This window comes from Lynx rufus, unplaced genomic scaffold (genome assembly GCF_022079265.1).
Source record: "Lynx rufus isolate CCGP_SWC_20201006 ecotype Redwood Valley unplaced genomic scaffold, mLynRuf1.p SCAF_13, whole genome shotgun sequence".
In the NCBI taxonomy this organism is placed as follows: Eukaryota; Metazoa; Chordata; class Mammalia; order Carnivora; family Felidae; genus Lynx; species Lynx rufus.
In genome coordinates this window covers 58,347,150-58,364,886 of record NW_025814827.1, presented here as the reverse complement: position 1 = coordinate 58,364,886, position 17,737 = coordinate 58,347,150, and the positions used below count along the sequence as shown (strand labels likewise).

Here is a 17,737-nt window from a genome sequence, read left to right as displayed (position 1 = left end):
GCCAGGTAGTTTCCAGGTAGTGACAGGAGCCCAGAAAAGGAGGCAGATGGGCTTCCTCTCTCAAGGATTCCCACGCATGCTCTCATGGCCAATAAAACTTCAGGAGGAGAAGTTGACACGAGAGGCCTCCAGTTAATACCTTGCAACAACACAGCAGATTTTGAGAGGTTTAGTGGACCTTTAAGAAAATCATGACATCACACAGAGAAAGCGTGTGGAATAAAATGCTTTGGATCCTAAAGACAGGGAGGCCATTCGGGTAAATGCTTGATAATTTCACTCACGCTGCCACCGCCAAGGCCCACAGAGTGCCGGGCACCCGGAAGGATCATGTCAGTCACTCTCGACGCGCAGACCCCGCCGACCTAACCACCGCCTGCTCCCCAGGCGCCCTCCAGCGCCAGGGTGGGAACGCAGCGCGTCACACGCTTTTAGGCGGGCACACCGCCCCGGACTAACAGAGAGCCCTGCTGCAAGGCTTTTCCTTCCCAGTGCATGGGCTCCGCTTCGTTTGCTTGCCAATTTAAACATATTATTCAAACACGGACGTTTCCTTTACAGCCCTGAGAGAAACATTTTGCTTGATGGAAAGTTGATGGGGTTCTTTAACTTTTAATCAATATCTGCTATGGAAAGGCTCGGCTGCTGCCTTTTCACAACGAGGGAAAAGTGAAATATTTGCCTTTGGTCGCACGTTGAACGCCCTGGATAGGCAAGCACGTGAGTGTGGGGGTGGGTGGTAGTGCCCATGCTGCTTAATTCCAGAAACCAATGAGGTGGGGGCATTCCAATTTGATCATGTCACCCTGACGATTTGGGTTAATATCAAGCATGGATGCCAGGATAAGAGCCATGCCCAGTTGGTCTGGAAGCCCAGGGATTCCAGGGCTCTGAGACCCCTGCCTTTCTGCCAGAAGCATTTGTCCATCCATTTCACTGTAAGTCTGTCAGTCCATTTGTTACATAACCATCCTCCCCACCCCCCGCCACCCTCCCCAGCTAAGAGGATTCCCTAAGGTCCTCTCTCAATTGGAGACTTTGGAGTTCAGTGGATAAGGTTTCTAGGCTCCAGCATCTTTTCTCACCAGATGCCAGCCTGGCCAGCATCTGGATTGGGGCAGTTTATTGATTGAGTCAACAAATCTTTATTGAAAGTCTACTATGCTCCAGGCTCTGCTTTGGCAGTGGGGACTGTGGACCCCACCCCCAGAGATCTTCTAGTCCAGGGGGGAGATAAAAAAAAAATGAAAATGACACAAATGGAATATGTTGTTCAGAATGATACAACCTTGGTAGGAATGTAGATTAAGATGTGGACCTAAGGAGAGCAGAGCTCAGCTGGTTGGGAAGGTCTGCAACGTCCTCACCACACATCCCCGGAAGCTAGGCTTGACTTACCACCACAGATAAAGCCCAGTGCTGGCAGCCTCATTTCCTTACTTGGATCCATTTAAAGTAGACAACCAGGATAGCTGCATTCAGGAAGTTGTCAAAGTTACTGCAAATCTTGCTGGTATCCCAGCAAAAGAGAAAGCTGACAAGGAGGCCTCTTCCCAGTGTTTCTGTTTAGAAACAAACTCACGACAAGGTGAGTTTTACTCTGTGGCCCATAGGACAAGGAAAAGCAACTTCAAACAAATGCACTGCTTTTGATTCTTCTGATGTTACCTCTGGAATAGCTGCTGGAAGTCCAGAAGCAGCCACTCAACAATGTCTTTCAGTCGAATTTTAGTTTTAAATAATGAATGCAATCTTCCTCTAGCCATGCCAATAAATTAGTCTTTTTGTCAGTCCAATCCACAATTTTAAACTTGGGGGGGGGGTGATGAGGAAGACCGTACAATGAAAAAAGCATGGCTAGAATGCATTTTTACTTTTTTTTTTTTGCCCCTTGTGTAGGATATGATTTATATGATTGTTACAAAAGCATCTGTTAAAAAAAAAAACTATGTAAATTTGAGGCCAATCACATTTGAATAGCCAAAGTTAAACCACCAGGGCCAAGTGAGGGGCCGTGGGAAAGCTCCTGGATATGTGTGTGTGTGTGTGTGTGTGTGTGTGTGTGTGTGTGTGTGTGTTGGGTGGGGGAGGATGGGTAGGTTGGGGGGTGGAGTTAAGAGACTGAGAAGCTAAATATTCCTCCACCTTAGGGAAGGATTTAGGTTTAAGCTGGCAGCCTCCAGGAGAGAGATAACATTCTAGAGTTTTCTGAGGCTCTTGGTCTCCCCCCCTGGCTCCCCATTAGCGCCAGGTTCTGCCGGTGGGGTGGAGTCAATTCTCAGGCTTTCAGGCTCCCAGCTCTTACACACCTGGGGCAGCAGATGGGGCAAATGCCCGGATCTCAAAGCACTCCATCCAGTCGGTGGCACACAGTAGGGCCCCAACCACTCTCTTCCCTCTCTGCTGTCAGACCTAAACTTTGTCACGTCCCCCCTAATTTTCCAACTCAGTGTCTGAAGCATGCACTTCCCAGTCCTTCTAGGACCCCAACCCTAGCAGTTTTTAAGTAGCCAGAGGAAAGTATGGGCAGCACCGAGCAGAGACAGAGCGGAAGAGGTGCACAGGGGTGAGGAGAGGCTAGCTGGGACCGGGCACTTCCTCTCGCTGGAGGTGACGGTTGGTAACTTAGAGATGCGCGACAGCCTGGGGACCCAGCCTGGGCGGGGGCGCCACGTCGGCTACTCGGGCGTCGAGGAAGGGAAGTTTCCAGTTCTCTGCAGGTACCGATAGGACGCTTACTCCTTCCTTCCAAGGCTAGGGATTGCCCAAGAGAGCAGGTAGCCCTTCCCAACCTTTCTCATTTGAATACATGAAAATGCTAGTTGATTTTGGCAAGGCGACGCTAGCTCAAGGCCAGAAGGACGGTTTTGTCGCCCGAGGGCAAGGCCGGGTAGGGAACAGCTCCGGCTCCGACATCCGGCTGCGGGCCAGCCAGGCCTGAGCCCCAGGCCGCTCAGAAACCCGGCGGCGGCTCCAGGAGCAGTAAGGGAAAGGACAAACCCAGAGATAAAGAATTGGGATTAAAATATTACACTAGATTTTTTTTTTTTCAGTACAAACATTGGGCCAGGGCGCGGCCCGGAACCTGAGATTTCTCCGCCCGAAACTGCCAGACAAGGCTGGTAAGGTGGTCCCAGGGCCCCTACCTCCTTAGGGTCGGACGCCGTGGGAGTTTTCCTGATTAATTTCCTGATTAATTTCCTGATTAATAATGTAACGATCGAAGGAAAGGCAGAGGAAGGAAGATAAGAGAAAACAAAGAAAAGTAAAGGAAAAGAAGAAAGGCCGTGAAAGAACGGGAGCTCGACGTTTCTCCTCTCCTGGCCCCCTGGGCGCAGTGCGCCCCAAAGTCTTGGGCTGCGGCGCCTCCCGAGTCGTGGGCTGGAGGCTGAAGGCCAGCGCTGGGGGCCGCTCTCTGCGGCGCCCGGGCCCCTTTCCCGGCTCGGACACACACCTCGGTTCGCGAAGGCCAGTCACACGCAAGTGCAAACAGTTTGCTTTCGGCGTCCCAGGCCACCCTCAGTCCTAAACGGACCCGAGTCCCAGTGCAGGTCTGCTTTGAACCACGTGAAAGACAGCTGGTCTCAGTTTCCTAGCATCTGATTCTGCCCCGCAGGCGAAGGCTGTAAACTTCTAATCTGGGTGGCAGGTGGGGGTGTGCGGAGAAGGAGGTCGGACCACCCTGCACCGAGGGCGGCTGGGCCCACGTCGGTCGAGACCCGGCCACAGCCCGCTGTGGGGAGGAAGGTCGGTGGAGATAGGGGACAGACTAGGGAGACCCCCAGAGGGAAGTCCTCGGAAGGCTCCACAGAGCACCACAGAGGCCCGCCGCCACTGCTCCCTGCGCACCTGCAGTCTGGCTAAATGGGAAGGACCCCGGCGCAGCCACTGACAGAGGGCTGGGCCCAAGGCCTGAGGCGCGAGCCGTCTCTCGCCGTCGTCACCCCCTTCTTCTCCCAGCCCTGGTGAAGATCTGAGGAAGGAGATCCCAGCCAGGTAATACTGGGAAAGGGAAGCGAGGGTGGCCGAGTTTGGCGGGTGAATGTCGTACCGCCCGCCGCCACAGCCGGGACTGCGCTGGGAGCGGACCCCAAAGGCGCAGAAGGCGCATCTTTCGGGAAGGGCGGGGCCGCTTCCTCAGCCCCAGGCCACCTGGACGGTCGTCGCACCACCTTACGGACCGCTGCGGCTCACACCGACTGAGGAGCTTGCCTTCCCCTGGGCTGCACTTAGCTGGCGCACACCCATCCTAGCCGAGCGGGATCCGCCCGAGACGCCCCAGCAGCCGCCACGTGGCTGCCCTCGAGTCCACCTAGCCTCCCGAGGAAAGCACAGCACAGCCTCCTGCAAAGCGTAAAGACAGGGCCTATTTGGGAGACGAGGTTTTGTGACGAGTAGACTACAGCAACCAGGCATGGCACCTGGCTACCTACCGGCCAGCAATCCTGAGACTGCAGCTTTATTTTATTTGATTGTTTGTTGTTTATTTTCTAAATCAAAGACCCGGCATGGCCCTGATGATTCGCTTTTAAAACTCTGGGAAATGACTGGCTGGCATCTGAGTACCCTAGAACTTCACTTCCTAAATTTGTTAGGTGTGTTGGAATATCGCCACTGAGATGAAGAAAGGCTGGGAGCTAACCCAGCCGCCTTCTTGGCCTCAGGCAGTCAGTCCTATGAACTAAAACCTCAGGCTAAGGGAGGAGTGCGGAGTTCCAGACTCCCCTGGCTTTGCTCTCCGGGGGCGCCTGCAGGAGGATTCAGCGCCCCCCCCTCCCCTGCCCGCCCCTCCCCTCCCAACATAACAGGAGCTGCTGTGAGCCGGGTAATTCCTCCAGCGGCGACCCAGGAACTCTAAAGATCGATCAGTGCTCTACAGTTGTCAGAGCCCACTCTTCACCACCAGTCTTGGGCTTTGAAGAAGCCCTGTAAAAACTTTGCTTTGGACATCTCGCTATAGGCTTTTTTTCCTCGACTTTTTTTTTTTTCTTTTTAAAGATGAGCTCTGGTAGGTTTAGAAAGTGGGCTAAAAGAGGAAGAATATTTGATTTTTTAATTGACCCCCCCATAAAACAACAGCGCCCCACCCCCACTTCTTAAAGCACCAGCTTTTTGTGTACCAAAGCTATTACTAGGTTGTTACTACCCGTAGAAAATAACCTAGTCATGCTCGATTTTGTTGAAGAGCCAAGAGGGCGTTGGAGGATCACTGTGGGAAGGAACAAGGAAGCTCCATTAGCACTGAAAGTCCACCCCCCCACACACACACCCATCAGGCCCAGGAAGCTAAGCATCCGTGTACTTCACAAATGAAACCAAGGTCCTGCTGCCGATGAGAACTTTGCACAAAAGAATTAGTTTCTGGCGGTGGCTCTGAGAAGGCTGTGCAGATCCACACATTTACAGATACATTTACACAAACTGATGGTGGCACTTGCAGCCACAGGGGCAGGCTGCAGTTGGAGAAGGCGCCTGCTCTGAGTTCCAGGTGGATTTAATTTCACTCTCATTCCATTCCTTACAATGTGACACCCCCCCCCCTTTTGTTAAAAAAGGAATTGTAATCCGATGCTTTTATCTTTTTTATTTCCTTAACTGCACATCTTCACCCTCTCGTGCTCCCCTGCTGATTTAAGAGATTTGTTTGGTTCAAGGATTTAACGTAATTCTGTTGCCAGATTTCAAGGAAGAAAGATTTGAAAGAACAAAGTACAAGGGGAGAAAGGTATCTGAAAGACAAGTTAAAACACATTTCTTAATATGAGATTAATAACATGCTTAAAACTTTGCCAAACAAGAATATTTTGCAGATTCTTAAGTCATTTTAGAAAGATTTAATTTTGTTGTCACTTCAAGAAAACTAGTGGGTTCTACCTAGGGTACAGCACACACGTGGTCACCCCACACACTTAGAAACAGACATGATCACACTCAGTAAGAAGCTCACACATAGGCACAGTCACATACTCAGAAATACACGCACCATCCCACAGCCTATCACCAACTCAGTGCTTATCAGTTGGTCCTTCTCCCCAGGACTTGTGGGCAATCCACTATCCAGGACCTTATAGGACCAAGAGGCTTTGCTTGGGGGAAAACTTCCCGCCAATGTCCAAGACCCATTAGGAACCACGCAAGCGCCCAGGGCGCTAGCCTGGCCCCTCTGGGTCTGGGATGGGACCAGGGACCGCCGCACGCCATCCCTGGCTTCAAGCCTGGCACCTCCCTTGCGGAGCGGATGCATTCCGGCACCTCGGTTCATGCTCTCCCAGTTAACGCGCGCATTTAGGGAGATGTCCCCTCCCCCTGACCTTTCCCTATCAGAAACCAGACGGTCGCCTCAGCTCAGTCCCCGGGGTTTGCGGAAGGGGGGCAGGAGGAGGAGGAGCTGGGCAGAGGAGGACGGCCCGACTCGGATGCGCCTGCCCTATCACACAGACATCTGTTCTCAGTTTCTTCCTCTTTATGATCGCTACAGATGACAAGGGAAGTAGAGCGGACCGAGGCGGAAAAAAAAAAAAGTTATGTCATAAAGATATAAAACGGTGCTGTGACTCACCTGCTCTTAGCCGCAGGTACGGGTTTCGTGGCAGCGTCTCCACTCTGCTAGCCAGGAGCCCAGATAGGCCTAACGTCACTCGGCTAGGTTGAGAAACTCAGATGGCCGAGTTTCTAGTGAAGGGGCAAAAGTGGGGCTTTCTCCTTTTGCAAGCCTGAAATCAGGGGAAGGGGTTGGTCTGTATTCTCCAGTCTCCCAGGGTTGAACTTTGGGTCAGTAATCAGGACGGTGGGGGCTGGAAGCGGGCAGAAGAGCAAGAGGGGTGCGGGACGGGGCTGCAGCCGGCGGCCCCTGGAAAGCGGTGGGTCCCCCTGGGGAGGGACCCTGGGGTCATTTAGCTGGCACTGCCCTGCGAGCCGGGGCTCCAACGCCACCGCCCCCAGCCTTTCTCCGGCTGCGCGGTTCCTATCCAGAACCCTCGTTAGCCTGCCCGGCCCCGCCTATTTTTCTTTTTTCCTCTTTCAAAGGGGGTTACCCCCCCCCAACCCCATTTCCCTCTTCCCCCAGCCTCCGGGCTTAAACCAATTACGCTGCTTTGCAAACAAAGTGAGGGCCGGGTTTGAGGGAGGGGGCTCGGCGGGCGGGGGCGCAGGGGGCGCGCAGTGGCAGCGCCGCTGGGCGGGAGGCGCGGCGGCTGGACTGGCGGGCGGTCGCCTCGCAGGTGCACCTCGGGCTTTGTAGGTGCGAGCGTCTTTGTGCGGCGGACAAATGGGGAGAGGACGAGGAGGTGGGCACTCGAGCGACGTAAGATCCACATCAGCTCAACTGCACTCGTCTCGCAGAGGCCACCCGCTCACTTCCCGCGGAGGCGCTCCCGGGCGCCGCGCTCCGCGGCCGCCGCCTGCCCCCGCCCGCCGCGCCGCCTCCGCCGCGCACGCCGCGCCCCGCAGCGCCTGGCTTCCTCCTTGCTAGGGTGGCGTTGGGCTGGCGCGGGCGTTCGGGTGACTGCAGCTGCTCGGCTCTCCGCCCCCCGCCCTGCGCCGCGCGGCTGCCCCGTCGCTTCGCACAGGGCTGGATGGTTGCATCGGGCAGGGTGGCTCCAGGATGTTAGGGACTGTGAAGATGGAAGGGCATGAGAGCAGCGACTGGAACAGCTACTACGCGGACACACAGGAGGTGAGAGGCGGGCGGCAGGCGGGACGCTCCCGAAGCCGGTGCGGGGGGACGCCCGGCAGGGTGGGCGGCTGGCGGGCTGTGGGCGCCTTCTCCGTGCCATCGCTGCCTGCCCACCCCCCGATGTGATCCCGACCAGGCCTTGGTCGGGCCTTGGAGCCGGATCCGCTGCCCCGCGAGGGAGGCTGGATCTCGGCGCTTGGAGCGGGCCAGAAGGTTTTAGGAAACTGTGGGCTTTTAAAGCACCCTCTCTGGAAAGCACTTGCCTCTTTGCGGAGAGCGAGAGCCGGAACCAGGCCCGGGGTGCCACGGGTTGGCGGGCGGGCGCCGGCACGAGTTGGAGGTAACTTTAGGAAAGACAGAGCTTGTCTGCAGGGCGACCTCTTCCTCCCATGGTTGAATTCGAAGATGTCTTCATATGAAAGCGCGCCGCCGTTAAGTTGAGCGTCTTAATAATGAAACGATTCCGAAATTTTATGAAACTTCTTTAAAAGCCCTGTTTGGGGAGAAGTGTGCTCATTCTACCGTAGAACCGCTGGGTGGCGCTGGTGCGAACTGACTTTTCCTCCAGCACGGCGAACCGGGAACCTGTTTCTCTTCATTGTCCCCTTGGTGGCACGTTCATGTGGTTTATTTTACAATGTGCACAAAGGGATTGTGAGGAAAACCAGGTACAGGCAGGACCACCATCTACTAGAAATATTTCCCTGGAAACAGCTGGCGATTAACCCCCAAAAGTTCACCATTGTTAAAAACACTTAATGATATTGCCTTGGAATAATCTTGGGGAGAAGAAAAGAAAAAAAAAAAAGAGAAAGTAAAAAAATACTTTAAGACATGGACAGAAAAATGTAGAATCAGGAAATATTTTTATGGTAATTGTTTTATTTAGATTTGTATATTTTTATATTTACAAACTTAGCTTGAGTTTATTTGCATACCATAGCAGAGTGTTAAATCTGTACAGATTTTATGTTTTCAAATGGAATTGTATTTGCTGATGAAAAAATTTATATTATTTTTATTAAATTATCAGAAGTTTTTATGTCTCTGTATACTGTTAACATATATAGTGCATTCCCAAATTGCTGTTGATAAGGGTTTTCTCCTACTGTTGGCTTAAAAATGAGCTCAGAATTCTTCCTCCGGTTTAATTCAATGCAGTCATCTTGACCCACTAGTCAATGAAGTCCCCTATGGAAAGAGCTTCCTTATAGGTTAAAGCTGAGAATTGGGAAATAGAATAGCATTAAGAGAAAGTAAGTCGACTTTGATTTAGAAATTTAAAGTGAGATTTTAAAGCCAGTCTTTGAAATGATCCGCAGCAACATAACAGTATGTGAAACAAAATAGATTATACCAACAAACTGTGTCACCAAAATTTTTAAATGTTATGGGGCTGAAAATAGATAACGAAATTGATGCAAGTTTTTGAATGTCTTAAAGAGATGTACATGTGAAGTCATGCTAAAGTTAAGTGTAGTGCATTGATATTATTAATCACCCCTCCCTGCCCCTTCTCTTCTTGTAGATCTATTTTTAATTTTTCTCCAAACTTATTTAACTTGAGTTTCTTTCCCTTTTAATATTACAGTTGCTACAAGTAGATGGGAAACAGTACTCGTAAATATTATAACAAAGTCACCATTTGGAAAAAAAATGCTAAGGGTGTATAAAGCCAGTTGTTGAGAAATGGATGGGTCATACGGCCATGAATGATTAGTCCTATCAGGGAGAGTTTAATTAACAGCCACCCCGTACAACAGAGTGCTCCGCGGTCAGCTCAGGCTTAGGCAAGATAGGCACAGAGCTGGTGTTTCTGTTGCACACCCCCAGGCTGCACCGCCTTTTTTCTCTAGTTTGGTTAAAACTCCTTTTAACCAAAAGGGCTTTGCTGAGGCCGGCCTGGGGTGGAGACTGGGATACCAACTGGATGGGGTAGGCGATGGGGTAGGCGGTGGAGGGACCCCAGAAGCCGGCCCCTGGGCCTGGCATGTAAGGCGATTACACATCTTCCTGGGGACATATTTTCTGTGAGCGCTTCTCTTTCATGCCTGCCGCGATAGGATTTTTCCCCTGCCGCGCAAGACATTTTTTTGCTCTTTCTAGGGAGGGCGCCTGACGGTTTGCCCCGGGTGGGGGGTCCTATGCTTTGCAGAAATGCTCTCTGCAAATCTCCGGGTTTGCCCCGGGAGGATCGGCCTCCCGCGCCCACCACTAACCCCGCCCTTTGGGGCCTCTTCACTTGCTATCTCTGCTCCAGGCCTACTCCTCGGTCCCCGTCAGCAACATGAACTCGGGCCTGGGCTCTATGAACTCCATGAACACCTACATGACCATGAACACCATGACCACCAGCGGCAACATGACCCCAGCTTCGTTCAACATGTCCTACGCAAACCCGGGCCTGGGCGCCGGCCTGAGTCCGGGCGCGGTGGCTGGCATGCCAGGAGGCTCCGCGGGCGCCATGAACAGCATGACGGCTGCGGGCGTGACGGCCATGGGGACAACGCTGAGCCCCGGCGGCATGGGCGCCATGGGCGCGCAGCCCGCGGCCTCCATGAACGGCCTGAGCCCCTACGCCGCTGCCATGAACCCGTGCATGAGCCCCATGGCGTACGCGCCGTCCAACCTGGGCCGCAGCCGAGCGAGTGGCGGCGGCGACGCCAAGACTTTCAAGCGCAGCTACCCGCACGCCAAGCCGCCCTACTCGTACATCTCGCTCATCACCATGGCCATCCAGCAGGCGCCCAGCAAGATGCTCACGCTAAGCGAGATCTACCAGTGGATCATGGACCTCTTCCCTTATTACCGGCAGAACCAGCAACGTTGGCAGAACTCCATCCGGCACTCGCTGTCCTTCAACGACTGCTTCGTCAAAGTGGCGCGATCCCCGGACAAGCCAGGCAAAGGCTCCTACTGGACGCTGCACCCGGACTCCGGCAACATGTTTGAGAACGGTTGTTACTTGCGCCGACAGAAGCGCTTCAAGTGTGAGAAGCAGCCAGGGGCCGGGGGCGGAAGCGGGAGCGGAGGCGGCGGCGGCGGCGGCGGCGCCAAGGGCGGCCCGGAGAGCCGCAAGGACCCCTCGAGCGCCGCCAACCCCAGTGCCAATTCTCCCCTTCATCGGGGCGTGCACGGTAAGGCGGGCCAGCTAGAGGGCGCGCCGGCCCCCGGGCCGGCTGCCAGCCCCCAGACTCTGGACCACAGCGGGGCGACAGCGACAGGGGGCGCCTCGGAGTTGAAGACTCCAGCCTCCTCGGCGGCGCCCCCGATCAGCTCTGGGCCAGGGGCACTGGTTTCTGTGCCTCCCTCCCACCCGGCGCATGGCCTAGCACCCCACGAGTCCCAGCTGCACCTGAAAGGGGACCCCCACTACTCCTTCAACCACCCCTTTTCCATCAACAACCTCATGTCCTCCTCGGAGCAGCAGCACAAGCTGGACTTCAAGGCGTACGAGCAGGCACTACAGTACTCGCCCTATGGCGCTGCGTTGCCCGCCAGCCTGCCGCTCGGCAGCGCCTCGGTGGCCACCAGGAGCCCCATCGAGCCCTCAGCCCTGGAGCCAGCGTACTACCAAGGTGTGTATTCCAGACCCGTCCTAAACACTTCCTAGCTCCCTGGGACTGGGGGTTTGTCTGGCATGGCCATGCTGGTAGCAAGAGAGAGAGAGACACACAGAGAGAAAATCAACAGCAAACCAAACCACACATATCGAGCCGACAACAGCATAATAAAATCCCAACTATTTTTATTTCATTTTTTTTGTGTGTGTGTGCACAACCTTTTCCCCAGTGCAAAGGACTGTTACTTTGTTATTGTATTCAAAATGCCTTGTGTATATTATTACAAAGAAAACCCATCCCAAACCAACAAAAAATTTTTTCCTGCCAAGTTTAACGATCCACAAATGTATATATAAAATCTTCCTATTTCCTTATTCCTGTCCCTTCCCTCTTTCCCCTCCAGACACATTCCAGTCTGTGCAGGGTTTATTTAAAAAAAAAAAAAGAAGAAGAAGAAAGATGGTCAAACTTGTAAAATATTTGTTTGTGCTTCCCCCCCTTCCACCACCTGACCTCTCCACAAGTTTACAGGTCTATGGCAATACTCTTAACCATAAGAACTGAAAGAGTGAAGAAACAAGTAGACACTAGGGACTATTAAAAGTATTTGAAGGACAATACTGCTGTTATGCAGCAAAACATAAACTGATTATAAACATCAGAGCCATTCGTTATTCAGCTTACATTTCTGATACATTCAGATATGGAATACATATATATTATGTACGAACTTATTTATGCACATGCTCAGATATGTAGACATCCTCCATATATTTGCATAACATATAGAAGTAATACGTAGGTGTTATACATGCTACATTTTCAAGAGTTGCCTGACCAAGAAGTTGCAAAGACACCCCTCTCCCTTGTCCTCTCTACCCACATATAGCCCTGGGAATCAATTCCTCAAGAATTGCAATCCTCAATAACTCTGCTCCTTGCTTTGCAGAGTGCCATTGTCATGTCATTCTGAGGTCACAGAACATGTATAAAATTAGCTTCTCTGTATCTATACCATTTAAATAATATTTTTTCCAGGAAAAAGGGAATATTACAATGTTGGAGGAGAGATAAGATATAGGGAGTGGTATTTCAAAATTTGGTCCAAGATCCCAAAATCCAATTGATTGTGGCCATTTTAATTATTGCCATCATGTGCTTGTTTCATTCAGTGTTAATGCACTTTTCACAGCTGGACATGGTGTTAGTATAGCCAGACGGGTTTCATTCTTCTTCTTTGCTTTCTCAATGTTAATTTATTGCATGGTTTATTCCTTTTTTTTTCTTTATAGTTGAAATTACTTTAAATGATGGTTAAAATTACAAATTAAAAATGTTAATTTTATCAATGTGATTGTAATTAAAATATTTTGATTTAAATAACAAAAATGATAAATTTTAAGCCGTGGAATATGTTCTTGATCATTTGCAGTTAAGGACTTTAAATAAATCAAATGTTAACAAAAAAAAGTATTTCTGTTATTTTCCTTAATTAAGTCCAAAATAGGAATTCTGATTATGATATTTTGCAAAGTCCGGCACTGAATATAAATGGCAAAAAGGAAAATGATCTAAAACAAAATTGTTTTGTTTATGTTTATTACATGAACTTGAGGCTAGTAAAAAGCAGTTACAGTAATGCAATAAAAGTGGGTAGATAAATTGATGTGATATCCCAAGAATTGAGATTTTTAAGATTGTTTATTCCCGGTAATGTTTACTTCAGTTTTTGAGATGAGCTTAAGCCTTCTATGTTTCCTTTGAGCCTGTCCACAATGAAATCAAATTCATTAATATAACTACTATGCCCCCTTCCTCAATGTATAATTTTCCCTTATCTGAGAAGTATTCTAGGAGAATAAAATATCATATGTGGCTGATAAAATTAAGTTGTCCACAACAAAGAATCCTGAACTCTTTTTTTTTTTTTTCCATTAAAAGAGAAACAAAACTCAACCATCATGGTTGCTTTGGAGGGGGTGAAGGGGAGGCAAGTTAATTCACTCCTGCAGGGGAAGCTTTGTGCCATCAGGACATTTCAGGGTAGCTGCTATTTTGTATTTTGTGAAGATACTTCTAAAAATACGGTTTCTAAAAATATCATTCCTGAGAACTTAAAGCTGATTTGTTTGCCTTCTAAGAAGCTTTTAAATGCAACTTCACACCCCTACAGTTGCTTGAGATCACAAAATCATTAATCTCCTTTGATAGTAGGCTCACTTTCCAGTCCACCTATTTCTTTGTAAGTCTTGTTCGGATTGACATCAACAATAACAACACCAGCCCAAGCAGAGGCTAGCCTGCCTGAGCCCCTGTGTATGAACTCCATCCTCGCCAAAGCTTGAACTTGGACAGCCTTTACTTTGATCGCCCCACTCCACACTGCGGACAAGATAAAAAGAGCTGTGTGAGTCCCTTAATTATCGCGTAATTGCCTCCCCAGATGAGAGAAGGGGTGGCGTGTAGCACTTGAGAAAAATCCAGAAATCCAAGCCCTCCCCCCCCCGACACACACTTCAGCTAATGAAAGGAGGAGAGAGAAATAACTGGTTTGAATAATTTCAAAACCTAATTTAGAGGCCTCTCGGGAGGACATTAAAGTCCCAAAGAGAGGAAAAAGCTTTCAATCTCAATAGTTACTTATATTTATATAGCAGGTAAACAAAAGTTGGTAAATTCGAATTCCAAATGTGATATGAGGGCGTGAGTTTGGGCCTAGGAATTTTACCAGCCGCACTGAATCTAAATCGTCTACCCCTCGGTGATGTTCCCTTCCTCTCTTTAACAAATTAGCAATATTAATGTTTTGCTTCACCCTCTGGGCTTAAGTCGGCCTTAGCTCTCTGTTACTTGGCAAAGACTTTTTCTAGGCTTGCGGGGGGCGAGGCGCCGTTGGCTGACCACAGAGGCTACTTTGGAAATCTGCCTGAGAAGCTAGCACGGTGGATCTCGGGGAGCTGGTCTCGTGGGGTTCTCAGGCGATTTTCCGCCACCTCTGGGCCGTAAACCGCCCCCTCCCCCCTCCCCGGGCACCTTGCGCGCGCTCTGCAACGTCTGGCCGAGGTGATCTGCGCCCCGCGCGTTAGGTTGTGCGCCGTTTGGGGCAAAGGCAGCCGGTTGCCGGGGAAGAGGGACAGAGCAGGCCCGCAAGCATCTCGGGGTGACAAGTGCAGTTAGTTCTTCATTGTTTGGGCATTTTCCCCTCCTAGCGAATAAATCTTCTGTTGAGCCCGAGACCTAAAAGTCAACAAAGAAGGCCAGGCGTCGCTTTACCGCTACTGTGGCCCAACGCCCGCGTTGCCGCGGCTGCTCCCGCTGCGTAATCCCTTCCTCGGAAACCCGGACACACAAACGCCGGAACGCCCGGGGCTGGGGCGCCGCGCCCCAGGGCCAGGAGGAAAACATCTGTGGTTCCGAGGGAGTGCCGGGACCCTCCTCGAGCGCGGCACCTTCTCGTGACCCCCGCCCGCCCCCCTTTTCGTCGTCGAGTTTCTGTATTTCTTCACCTCGGACACTCCCGTAGATGAGGGCCGGAAAGGGGATGCTGACCGCTCAGCCGCGGGCCACCGGGCTCGTTTTATTTAGGAATTTCCCTCGTGGTGGGGGAGGGGTCTCCGGATGGGGCGGGAGGGAGTGAGAAGAAAAAAAACCCAAAAAACAAAACCCTTCCTACAGACCCTAGAGCAAAGCTGCCGAGGCCCTCCGATGCAGTGACGACGCCACCACTGAGCACTTTTAGAAAAAAAACAAAACTGTTTTGGGAGTGGAGTCCAGGGGAAGAGAACTTTACATGTAACTTTCACCTGGTTCCGGGACTGACGCATTTTTTAAATTGATATAAAGAGAAGAAGACAACTAAACACAGGGAAGAAGAAAAGCTCACCAGAAACTACACAACTTAGAAGTGTTCCCAAGTAGAAGACAGCTCGGTCTGTTTCTACATGATGGCTATTACAGTGTGTACGTCACAAATAAAATGTAATTTCCATTGTCCCTTCTTGAACTGTTCATAGAATAAGCTGGTGAGAATTATTAAGGGAGGAGGGATTAAACAAGCAATCCTATTAAAGTTCTTAACTTCTGTTTTCATTTTCTGAAGCCTAGAATACTCAACTGATTTCACTGAAAGCATACAAAAAAACATTGTTTTTCTCAGGAGTCTAACAGATTTGAATGGTCTACAGCATAAAAGAGTTCCTGGAGTGATAAAATGTAAAAATTTTGTTTTGGCACTTTGAAAAATTGATCTCAGTTCCACAAAAATGCTTATTCAGTTTCTTTGCAAAAACTTCTGCGATCAATTCAAATTCCTTTCAATGCAGACCAAAGTAGGAGACCTGTAGCCCAAATTAATTAACCTTTCCTTAAGATCAATTGGTTTTCTGTTGATTTAGCAGTAATAATGTAGAACATTTAGCTATAATGTATTTTAATGTGATACTTCAATATGTCAAGAGGAAATACTCATTGAAAAGATAAAATTGCTTAAATTATTTAATAGATGTTTAATAAATTTGTAGAAATATTTTATTTTCAAAAATTAAATCTTAATCGCTTATTTGAATTGTAGTAAAATGTTTTGCAACTAAATGGAGTTAAGATAATGTCTAATTAGTTCGAGATAATTATGTGCAAAACGTTGACTATTTGTAAACTACCTTGGACAAAATAGGTCAATAAGTTATGCAGAAATTTAGAAATAAGATTTTCTCAAATACAAGGAATCATTAACATCCACAGAAACTCATGAGAGTAAGAGTGTAATAAAATGAAACAAGTTGGAAGATTCTACAACCTTTCCATCTAGAAATAGAATCTATTTGGGGAGATATAAGGTGTGTTGTTTTTTACAGCAGCCACTTCTGCAAGTTTTATTTTCTACCACTGATCCTCTTTGGTGTATCCAAATAACATTTAACAGATTAAATGTTCTGGTTTTTTTTCTTCCAAATAGTTACATTTAAGGCCATAATGGTTTCATTGGTGTCTCTCTTTTAGCTCCCAGTCTAGCTGGGTTCACTGAACTTTGGACCCTGCAGACTGCAACCCTCACCACCCTCGACTCCAGCCATCATTCTGGCAAGCAATATGGAGTTGGAGAATACCCATGCATTTCAATTTTAACGTGTACAATGCATACATTTTCTTACTATAAACATTTTTTAAAAACCTGACAAGAGGGAAATCCTCACTTGCTACCTTTCTCTAACTTCTTCATTTCTCCAATTATGTCAGCTATGACTACAGAGCAGAAAAAGCAGAGCTCATGGTAAGCACAGGCTCTCCTCTGTAGCCCAAGAAAGTGAGAAGCCACCTCCTTTCTAGATGCCACTTCTATATGTTCTACTCAATGTAAAGTATAAAAGCAGAATATTCTCCCTCAAAATCTGGGAAGGAAAAGGCTTAAATGAAATAGGTGCTTGGGGACCTCCGAATCCAGGTGGGATGCTGGTCAAGTCCCATCAAGATCAAGTTCAGAGCGGCCAGTACTAAGGCAGGCCTGACTCCCAGTTCTAAGTGTGAGGTTTCCCTTGGTTGACTTTATATTTCTCTCCTCAAGATTACATCACGGTCTTTTTTAAAAAAAAAAATCCCTGAAACCCAGAAAAACAACCTGGAAATACCCCCCAAAGGACTACTTCGAAATAGGGAACAATGCATTCAACCGGAAATCTCTTTAGTTTCTTTCCTCTCTCCCATGAAATTTTAGTTACTCCTTTGCTTGTCTAATCATGTCCTAGGTCAGTTGTTGTTGTTTTTTCCCTTTCTTTTACACCAAAGAGCTGGTATTTTAAAACACAACCAATATAATGAGAACTGTAAGGGGTTTCGTGGTGGTTTGTTTCGTTTATATATTTAACTTTAAGGACTCATTATGCACGAGGGAGGTAGGAGGCTCCCATTTAGTGCTACACTCTTAGAGAGCTGGTTTTCTTTGCGCGATCCAGTTGACCGATGCATTTTTGGAACGTTCCCCTAGCTCTGGGTCCCACCTGGGAGCCTTGCGCTTCTTCACTCCCATAGCCCAGCCACAACCGCCTAACCCAACGTCTGCTTAGCCGGAGCGCCAACTCCCGCCGCGTCTTTCACCGCTTTTGCCTGGGTGGAGGCCGATTCATCAGCTCAAACTGCAACGAGCCGTGTTGCGGCGCAGGGCAACGTCCAGGTTTCCTCACCTCTCCCCGGAGTCACACTGCCTTCTGCCGACACGCGCTTCCTTTGTGTTATGCCTGGCTAATATATTAATGGGGCGGATAACCCGGATCCTTTGTGGGGGGTAGCGGGGGGAGGGGTGGAGACCGGGAAGGGAATGGAACAGCTCCAGTCGCTGACCCTTGGGCCGGAGTTCAGAGGAGGGAGGGTTGGCGGAGGGGGGCGCGGGATGCGAATGGAGGTGAGGAAAGTTCACGTTAAGGGCACTGAAAGTAAACTTAATTAACTTCGTGCAACAAGTTTTTGGAAAAGGTGGTCTGGTGCTAATGTCCTGTGCTGGGTTCAG

At 49.5% G+C, this 17,737-nt stretch overlaps 1 protein-coding gene across 1 annotated transcript; it reads left to right on the top strand.

The window, feature by feature from the left end:
* Positions 1–7,603: 7,603 nt before the first annotated feature.
* FOXA1 (forkhead box A1) lies at positions 7,604–11,288 on the top strand. Its single transcript, XM_047074642.1, has 2 exons — positions 7,604–7,675; positions 9,936–11,288. The coding sequence occupies exons 1-2, from the start codon at positions 7,604–7,606 to the stop codon at positions 11,286–11,288; spliced, it is 1,425 nt and encodes a 474-aa protein (XP_046930598.1).
* Positions 11,289–17,737: the final 6,449 nt, after the last annotated feature.